The sequence below is a fragment of the Chrysochloris asiatica genome, unplaced genomic scaffold (genome assembly GCF_000296735.1).
Source record: "Chrysochloris asiatica unplaced genomic scaffold, ChrAsi1.0 scaffold00219, whole genome shotgun sequence".
Lineage (NCBI taxonomy): Eukaryota > Metazoa > Chordata > Mammalia > Afrosoricida > Chrysochloridae > Chrysochloris > Chrysochloris asiatica.
The window spans coordinates 1,864,836-1,875,394 of record NW_006408737.1 but is presented as its reverse complement, the minus strand read 5'-3'; the positions used below and the strand labels follow the sequence as shown (position 1 = coordinate 1,875,394).

Here is a 10,559-nt window from a genome sequence, read left to right as displayed (position 1 = left end):
TGGCCCCAGGCAAACTTGGCAGTCAGTGTCTTGCCCTCTGGCTCTCACCCTCAAGTCTATCTCTTCACCTTTAGGCTGCCCTGAAGATATGTTTTACTGGTTTTCAGTGAAATTATTGTTTTCTGCTGTGATTTGGGCTCCAGCAATCTGCTAAAGAGAGGAACAGCTTCAGCATGTCCTCAGATGGAGGGGATCAGAGGGGACTTGGGTACAGCAGTCTGGAGAAGGATGCAGAGTAGCGCTGGGGTAAGCAGAGAACCGGATGACTCTCCCCACTCGAACAGCTCTTTCCCTGAATTTCTCTGGGAGAAACTAGCTTCTGTGGGAGAGTCAGAAGTGTGGGTATTTAAAAATCACCCCACCCTATCCCTATACACCCCACCTCAAATGGAAAGGGAGCCCCACAGGTGACCTAGGGGCTTGAAGAATATAAAAATTTGAGGTACACAGGGCGCTTTCTGGGTGCTTTCTGACCGAATATTTCAGGCTAGAAGGACTGTTTGTCCTCAAAAGAGAGACTTAGGTCAAGTTGTAGGGCACTGCAAACAGGCAGAGCCCCGAGGCTCTGAGGAAAGGAGGTGTGGGGAGCGGAAGAGGGTGCGGGGAGCAGCGTGTTTGGCGCAGGGGGCAGCACGCGGGCGTCCCCTCCAGGCTGACAGCCGCCCTCCGCAGCCGCGCCCCCACCGCCGGGGCCTAAGAGGGGGAAGGGAGGGGACCGGGCGGGGTGTCACTGCCCCCCCGCGCCGCCCTCCCCGACCCAGGGAGGACCGTGTGAAAATGAGGCCGGGGCTCCGAGGGCGGGCCGGGCCGGGCCGGGGGTGTCAGAGCGCGCCGGGCAGGGCGCCCGCACACACCTCTCGGAGCAGCCGCCGCCGCCGCCGCCGCCGCTGTGCTCATTGCCCGCGCTCCGCCGCCTCTGCCAGCAGACGCCGAGCCATCCATGGGGGTCACGGGCCGCGGCTGTCCCCGGGTGGCCCGGGCAATGCTACTGCTACTGCCGCTGCTGCTGACAGCGGCCGTCCCTCCGGGCCGGGGGCGCGCCACAGGGCCGCCAGAGGGTGAGTGTCCAGCGGTGGGGCGCACCTGGCGCAGCGTGGCGGGGCGTGCGGGGCCGGTGCCGGGACCAGGGCCGGGGCCGGGACCGGGAAGGACTGCTCTGGGTTCCTCGCAGTGTCGTCCCGAGCTGGGGGCGCTTAGCGGCCAGAGCCCCGCGTGGCCCCAGTTCTCCGGGGATCCCACTCATTTGCCAGGCCAAGGCGCCACGACCGCTTGAGCCAGAGGCCCAGGGCCTGCGTCCCACGGCCTGGCCTCGGACCCGGGCTGATGACAGTTCCCGCCACCCCGGGTCCCCGGAGAGCGCTTGCTGGTCAGACTCTCGTCGGCCGGTGGAGCAGTAAGGAGGGTATGGGGTCTCAGCTTCTCAAGGTGTAAATTGGGAAACTGAGGGTCCAGGCTGGGTACATCATCTGTGAGACCATGGCAGCAGCTTTGCCTCTTTCTTTCGGGACGGGGAACTTCTCTTGCCGGCTCTAGGAGTTCCAAGTGCCTTTCTATCAGCGGAACAGATCCGCGGCCCGGGAGTACACTTAAGTAGCACATTTTTAGCAACAGGCCTGGGTTTTCCGCAGCTGGAGATAAGTACCCAAGACATTCTGCGCTGACTGGACTTGTAATATTTTCAAAACTTTTGTTTTTAATTCACATCCTGAAGTGGTGTCAACGCAGAAAATACTTCTACCAAGGTTGCTTTTTCAGGTTGAGAGGGGTGGGCAGTGGTGGGTGGGGGTGTGATGGAGACACCAATCCCTCTTTGCACAGTCTGAGGGCTCAGGTGGTGTCTGCTCAGAGTTTCTACTCCAAGCCCTGAGAAAGCTGACAGACAGCTGCTCAGTTTTCAGGTCCCCTCCACCCAACCCCAAACTCCGTTTATTCTTCTTCCTTCAGCAGGCGGTGTTTATTGCCAGTTCATGTGCCAGGCACTGGACCTGGCATGACACACACAGACTCAATTTGTTGTCAAGACACCTTCTTGTTGTGGAGACAGGAAGGAAAACAGGCAGTGACAACCCCAGGTGATCTGTGCTAGAAAAGAGACCCATATGGGAGCTTGTGGTGGGGACACTTCACATCCACTAGGAGTCCCAGCAGGCTTTCTGAGCTGTCTTGAAGGCCAGTGGGTGAGGATGGTGGTGTTTCAGCCAGAGGGAACAAGTTGGGCCTGGAAACAGTGTGGTTCATCTCTGAAATTCTCAAGCAGTTTGACTTTCAAGGAGTGAAGTGGGGTGGGATGTGGAAGGGGTCAAGGCCAGCTCATGCAAGGTTTGAGGCGTTTTGTTACCAGGATCTTGTGGTGCTTTTTTTGCAGATGTGGATGAATGTGCCCAAGGGCTGGATGACTGCCATTTCAATGCCCTGTGTCAGAATACACCCACCTCCTACAAGTGCTCCTGCAAGCCTGGCTACCAGGGGGAGGGCAGGCAGTGTGAGGGTAAGTGACTTGGGGCCACTGATGAGCTCCTTACAGTGGCCACTCATGTTGGTTAAAGTTCAACCCCTCGAAGCATCACAGCACTCACCCCCTGTGCTTTATTTCAGAATCATAGAGGTCTAGGAACTTCAAGCCTTCCCCAGACGTTTATCTGACTTTGAATTGTTCCTTATGTGTAGCTTTTGAAAAGAAAAAAGGATGCTTTAGTGTTTCTTGGGAGCGAAAAGTAAATAGCACATTGACCAGGGAGCACCCCTGCCAGAGCTGGGCTGATTCTGTGCCTCCCGGGAGCAGTTTGCAACCTTGCCCTGGAACCTTAGGTGCTGAACTCCTGTCTTCTCCTGCTGCAGTGGACGCTCTGTCTTGTCTGTGACTTGGGGCTGTTTGTCACATGACCTGCCAAGCTATAGAGCTACATGAAGCTTCATGTTCACCCTGGAATAATGTGTGCAGAATGAAATTTTAAGTCCTTAGAGTTTCAGATTTAGGAACCTGAAGCCTGAATTCTGCCATTTTGTGTTCTGGGCCACTGGGGATTAGTTTTACAGACTCTTAAGTTCAGAACTGGCTTTTGACTGGACGCTCATAGAAGGAGACTGTTTCTGGGGATGGAAATCATGGCAGGTCAGAGCTGGCAGGACTTTTCAGGAATCTCTGCACCAATTCCATCACACATTTTACAGATGGGAACACTGAGACTCAGGGGAATTAGGAAAGAGACTTGGGATCACATTCTGCAGATGAAGGGCAGTCGGCTCTCCACCCTAGCTCTGTCTCCATTTCTCATACTCACCCAGCCTCCTGGAGTTCCTCTTCAGTTGGGTAAGGGCGCCTGATATTTATAGTTGTCCAGTGCAGGGAGAAGTTTAAACCTGATGAGGGCCCATTGAACTGATATCTTTGTAACTCCATCCTTGCTTCTGAACCCTTCCTTGACAAGCTTGTTCATGGTGCCTTTTACCCTGAAATTTCTATTTATTTATTTATTTTTTGAATCTTTTTATTGTAATTGAGAGTGAAGGTTTACAGAGCAGATCATCAGTTTTACATCTAACAAATCACACACTTGTTTCATCTCAATGACTGCAATCCCCTCCATGTAATAATAGTTACCCCATGTTCCTCACCGTGGTTCCTATTTCCATTCTACTGTCCTTCCCAACCCCTCTGAAACTCGTCCCAAGTAAATGTTGACCTTTTGATCTCAAATGGTTGACCATTCCATGGTGAGCATACCTCACAGTGTTGTCCCCACTATACACCTATCCACCACTTGTTTGAAAATTTGACCAGAAGGGTGAGTTCTGTTCCAGACCTGAAGGGTGGCCGAAGGCAATAGTCTTGGGTTCCACCACTCTCTTTCTGACCAGTAAGCCCATTCTCAAAACTTTGAAACTTTATAACTTGGACTTAACTCTGTGGGAAATAACTTTTGAATACTTGCAAAACTCGTAAACCTAGTGTCTTAATTCTCTTATAACAATAACGCTCTTATTGTTATAAGAGCAATACTACAAGTGAATGGCTTCAACAAACATAAATTTATTCTCTCACAGTTTGGTTGTTGGTTGGTTATGTGCCGTGGCGTCGGTTCCGCCTCATAGCGACCCTGTACAGGGTTTCTGAGGCTGTAAATCTTTATGGGAGTAGAATGCCTCATCTTTCTCCTGCAGAACAGTTAGTAGTTTCAAACTGCTGACCTTGCAGTTCGCAGCCCAATTCGTAACCACTACTCTCATAGTTGAGAAGGTTAAAAGTCCTAGTAAAGAGTGCCAGCTCTAGGGGAAGGCTTTGTCTCTCTGTTGGCTCTTGGGGAAGGTTCTTGTCTCCTTCCAGCATCTGTGGGCCTGGTGTTCCTTGGAGATCTTCATCTGTCTTGGCATCAATCTTCCCCTGGGTTTAGGAGAGACTATGGGTCCAAAGGACTTGCTCTACTCCCAGCTCTTCTTTCTGTGTTGGTAGGTCTCTCCTTCTCTGCTTTCTTCTTTCTTCTTTCATGTCTTAGAAAAGGTGATAGAGGCCACACCTCAGGAAAACTCCCCTGACATCAAATCAGGATTATGACCTGAATAAGGGTATTGCACCCCACCCTTTGCAATTGATTGGCTGAGTACAACATGGGGGATGATTACATCATTACATAACTGCAAATCCAATGAGAATCATGGTCCAGCCAAGTTGACACATATTTTTGGGGAACCAGTTCAATCCATGACACCCAGTGAGTAATAAAGTCCCTTCCAGACACTTAAAAAGATGCTTTACCATTCTGAGATCAGGAGGAAAACATTTAATAAACATCTTTGGTACTATTTGATGGTCTGGTGTTCACATCATGATGTTTCAAACCAATCTGTTTTATATTATGACCGCTCAGTAATTAAAATTCTTAGTGTTGGAAAAGTCTGCAATGTCCAGTGGTACCTGGTTGTGTTTGTTAAGTGTCATTAAGTCGTTCTGACCCATAGCGACCCTGTATAGAGTCTCCAAGTAGCAGCTGGTGAGCTTGAATTACTAACCTTGCAGTTCAAACTGACTTTGCAATCCAGAACACCACACCAGACGCCTACATAGGGTACCTGGTAGATATTCAACAAGCACTCTTGTTTTTGAATAAATGAATGTGTAAGATAGACTTAAAAACTAACACCTTGACAAAGGCCCTCTCTAACAAAGAGACAAACCCTCAAATGAAATATCTAGATATAAAATGTATTGATGATCAGATAGCTGGTCAGATGCCTTTGTCACAGTGTCTCCTTGTCTTCTTAGCTTAGCTGAGACACATAGGTTTTCAAAAGGAATTTTATTAAAAAGGAAGGGAAGACAACAAATGTGAGTAACAGATGGGATTATAGTGGATAAATCTGGGTCTGCTGGTAGTTTAAGACACCGCCTGGGAAGTCGTTCAGGAAGCTCTCCTTTATGCCTGGGGAGCACAGTTCCTCCTTTTCCCAGCAAGAGAGGAGTGCTCTTAGTCAGATTTACAAACAGTGGGGCTGATGGCTCATCTATGAAGTCCGTGTGTTTCTCCAAGTTCATTTTAGCCCAGAGACAGGCAGTCATCTCTCTCTTTCTACTCTCTGTCATGGGAGGCTAAAGGGCCATCTCCTTGAGAAACATCTGTCTGCCCATTCCTCTGTACAACACCCTCTCCATGTTATATCCTATTTGCAATACTGGAATTCACATGTAAGTATCCTGTTTGAGGGAAAAACATTTGCTTTCTGTGTTTAATCTCCTCTAGTCACTGTATATTCTCTAGAGGCAGAAATGGCACCCTCTATTTCTTTTAGATACAGTACATATTTAGTGGGAGTGCGGTAGCTCTATGTGATCAGCCATGGATTAAGAACCACAAGGTCTGCAGTTTGAGCTGTCCAGCTGCTTCTTGGGAGAAAGATGAGGCTTTCTTTCTGCTTCAGCAAATATTTGAAGTCTTGGAAAACCTATACAGGGTTGCTATGAGTCAGAACCGACTCTGGTACTTAACAACAACATATTTAGTAAATGATGTTGAATGACAAGCTCCAAGAGTTTTTTACTCCAAGCTTTTGGGTTTGATATATTACACATAAAATTGAATTGTTTATAGTTTATAGTTAAAAAGTCTACTATTTAGTTTAAAATAATGAATGATTGGCTGGCATTATTGCTTTATACATTTAAGTTTGTTTAAAACAATATGTGATTGTTGTAATAAAAAGACAGTAACAAAATTGTATAAAATAGAAATTTAAAGAACCTATTTCATTATTCACAGGTAGTCACAGTGAACAGTTAACAACTCTAGTAGGATTGGATCTTTTGAATACTTAGAGTATTTATAAACCTAGAAGCAAGAATGTTCCTGTTTTGTTTGGATTTCTTGGCAAAAGAAGCAAGAATTAGTAGATTTCTTCTAAGAAAGAAAGGAGAGAAAATGAAGGTTTCAAGGATTAAAAACATATAGCTATTTCATGATATAACCCCTTTATTTGTGTTTCTTGGGGCTAGTAGTTTTTCAGCCTTTTGGGCCCAACCGATGATCTCCTTTGTGCTATGAGCATTGACAAGTTCATATTTATGTTTAAGTTCAAGGATGAAAAGTGGGTTTTCCCACAGTGACCAGAGTTTTATTATCCACAAAGATTCTTGTGCACAAATGCTGAGAAATGGAAGCATTTGTACACAATGCTTAAGCTACTGAATAAGTAGTTTAAAATTTAATGTGATTCAGAATGGGCTATAGATAAATGATGCTTTATTACCATTGGTCTTTTCTGTATCCCAGACTTTGAGGATCTTACATGGTGGTGGTGGTGGTAGTTATGTGCCGTGGAGTCAGTTCCGACTCATAGCGACCCTGTACAGGGTTTCTGAGGCTGGAAATCTTTACGGGAGCAGAAAGCCCATCTTTCTCCCACGGAACAGCTGGTAATTTCAAAATGCTGACCTTAAGGTTCGCAGCCCGATTCGTAACCACTACACTACCAGAGCTCCTTTAAAGGTTAGTACCCATTATGTATTCTCATCACTCAGTTTAAGGAATTGAACCAAACTTACTTAATGAGGATGAATCTGAACTTGATCTTTGTGTAAGGAGCTGTATTTTTCGTAATTTTTTTTATTTAAAAATACTTTTAAAGAAAAATATTCAAGTAAAATGCTATAAAGTAGCACAGAGTCCCTTCATCTATCTTACCCTAATGTTAACAGTTTACATAAACACAGTACAGTTATCAACACCAGGAAATTAACATTACCCCCATTGCTATTGAACCCATTTCAATTCATAGCTGCCCTATAGGACAGTGTAGAACAATCCCATAGTTTCTAAGGCTTATAAAAGCAGACTGCCATATCTTTCTTCCTCAGAGTAGGTGGTGGGTTTGTACCTCTGACCTTTCTGTAAGCATTCAAGTGTTTTAACCACTGTGCCACAATGGCTCCTTGAAATTGACATAGGTACAGCACTATAACTACAGACCTTACTCAACTTTCTCTAGTTCCCCCTAATGTGCTTTTTCTGTTCCATATCCAATCCAAGTTCCCACATTACATTTAGTTATTGTGTCTCCCCTAATTGGTTACAGTCCCTCAGTCTTTTCCTTGTCTTTCATGACTGACATATTTGAAGAGTACTGGTCAAATTTTTGGTAGACTATCTTTTTTTTTCTCATAAAATTGAGATTATGCATTTTGGCAAGGCAAAAACTATGAAGCAGTTCTACCTTGCACACATGTTGTTGTTGTTAGGTGCCATCGAGTTGATACCCACTCATAGTTGACCTTATGCACAGCAGAACAAAACACTGCCCGATCCTGGGCCAGCCTCATTACTGTTGCCACGCTTGAATCCATCAATGCTGCCACTTGGCCAATCCATCTTCCTCTTTTTCTCTGACCCGCCACCTTACCAAACATAATATCCTCCTGCAACTGGTCCCCTTCTGACAATATGTCCGAAGTATGAGAGATGAAGTTTGGCTATCTTGGCTTCCAAAGAGCACTTTGGCTGCACTTCTTCCAAAACGGATCTATTGGTTCTTTTGGCAGCCCATGGTACTTTCAGTATTCTCCTCTAACACTGTAACTCAAAAGCATCAATTCTTCTACGATCTTCCTTATTGACTGTCCAGCTTTTGCATGCATATGAGGTTATTGAAAATACCATGGCTTGGGTCAGGCGCACCTTAGTCCTCAAGTTGACATCTTTGCTCTTCAACACTCTAAAATGGTCTTGTGCAGCAAATTTGCCTAATGTAATATGTCATTTGATTTCTTGACTGCTGCTTCCATGAGTGTTGATAGTTGATCCAAGAAAAATGAAGTCCTTGACAACTTCAGTCTTTTCTCCATTGATAAAAATGTTGTTTATTGGTCCCATGGTGATTGAACACATGAAGTAGCTATAAATCGGCATGTCAGTCACCACCACTACAGAATATTTTACTCAGTCACTTCAGGGACACACAATGTCAATAAGTCCCATGACAGGTGATGTTAACCTTGATCACTTGGTTAAGATGGCGTCTGTTGGGGTTCTCCATTTCAGAGTTCCTATTTTCACCCCCTTTGCAATAGATACATATCTTGAGGAAGGAGATACATGGAGTCTATGCCAATATCCTTTTTCTCCTCAAACCTTCATCCACTGATTTTAGCAGCCATCTGTGGATCTTGCCTGTGACGACCATTACTGTGGTGTGTCCCTAATGGTAAATTTGTATTTCACTCTTTCCCTTTATGTCTGTTACTTAAATAATATACCTTTTGCATTTGTTTGCAACCACTCCCTCCCCTCTACCCCAGGTACTTTAGTAAGTGTGCTTATCCTATTTCTTTTTTTTTTCTTAAATGCTTTATTGTGAATTATGTGATAGTTTACATGGGAGAACATTAGTTTTACATTCATTCTATCATATATTGTCTCATTGCCATGGTTACAATCCCCTCCATGTATCATCCATCAACCAACCAAAGGGTATACCCTGCAATCCTTCCCCTGTATCCCCCAGGTCTTCAGCACAAAGTCACTCTCCCTCTCTGGATCTAAAGTCTCCAGCTGCTCCATCGCTCCACATCATCATATCTGACTCCATTTCAGGCATCACTGCTTCTCTGGGTAGGGTCCCGCTCTCTGCTCTTCTCCCTTGATGGTCCTAGGGACCTCCGCTCCTAGACTGAAAAGTTAATCACTCCCCTCCTTGCTATAAAACGTCTACCTTTACAATCAGTCCTGATAATAATTATTCACTATTGTATCACAAGAGACCCGTCTGCATTTCATTGCATCAGCCCTGCCTAGATAGATTGAATACTACTCACTGGAGATTCTACCTCCCTCCAGGCCCTCTGGGTCTAGCTCCCCCACCCCCCATTTTGGGTAGCCAATGTCCAAGTTGCCCATCCGTGTCTACTCTGTGTGTTTTTTGGGGGTGGGAATGATTCTTGTTGTAAGGACTTGTTCCCTCTTTTGAGCTACTGCTTCCATAGGTGTCTTATTCTATTTCTTACAGCAACATGTAAAACAAAATTAGCATAGCATTTATGAAAATACCTCACAAGTAGAAGATGCAATTGGCAAACAAATGTAGAAAACTGGCATGCAATATTTGTGTAAAAGTATGGTAATTGGAATTCCTCTGTAAGTAAGAACTGTCTTTTCTCATTCATTCATTCATTCATTCATTCATATATGCATGCATGCATATGAGGGGGCTTCAAAAGTATATGGAAAAATTCTATTATCTTGCAATTTCATTTTTCCACAGTCTTTTAAAAGCACTTTTGTGTACATAATTCTGTTGTTTTTGAGTCTGTTCCGACTTATAGTGACCCTACAGGACAGAGTAGAGCTGCCTCATAGGGTTCCCAAGACTGTGGTCCTTAAAAAACAACACAAAACTTTTTAGTGTGAATTGGGTGAAGGTCTACAGAACAAATCAGTTTTCCATTCAACAATTCATACAGATCTCGTTGCATGTCTTTGATTTCAGTCTCTACAGTATAACATCACTTATCCTACTTCCTCCTTACAATTTCCATTTCCATTGCGCCATCTTTTTTTTAACCCTTGTGAACTTTGCCCTCAGGCAAATGCTGCCCTTTTGATCTCAAATGGTGGATTATTTCAAGGTGTGCATACCTCACTATTGTTATTGTTCCCCTTCTAGACCTATTATTTGGCTGAAAATTGCACCATGAGGCTGAGTTCACTTTTAGACCTGAAGGGTGACCTCTTGGAAGTTTCACCAGTCTCAATCCAACTAGTAAGCCTGATATTTTTTCATTTTGAGTTTAGTTCCACATTTTCTCCCACTTTATCCAGGACCTTCTAATGTGATCCCTTTTAGAGAGTCAGTAGTGGTAGCTGGGCATTATGTGGTTTTTCTGGTCTCAGGATTGGAGAGACTGAGGTTCCCGTATTCTATTAGTCCCTTGTTTTTATGCATCTTTGATTTTCTTCACTCTTCTTTGCTCTAGATAGAGACCAATAGTTGAAACATAGATGACCTCTCATGAACTTTTAAGATCCCAGTCACTCTCAACAAAGTAGGATTTAGAACACTGTTTTTGTGGAATATAT

The 10,559-nt window shown here is 44.9% G+C and overlaps 1 protein-coding gene across 2 annotated transcripts in view; it reads left to right on the top strand.

The window, feature by feature from the left end:
- Nucleotides 1-940: 940 nt before the first annotated feature.
- Nucleotides 941-10,559, top strand: part of SCUBE2 (signal peptide, CUB domain, EGF-like 2) — a 134,006-nt gene continuing 124,387 nt past the window's right edge. For both annotated transcript variants that reach the window (XM_006872992.1, XM_006872991.1), the window contains exons 1-2: nt 941-1,058; nt 2,366-2,488. In XM_006872992.1, the coding sequence (XP_006873054.1) occupies nt 941-1,058; nt 2,366-2,488 (241 nt within the window). The remainder of the gene's footprint in view (nt 1,059-2,365; nt 2,489-10,559) is intronic.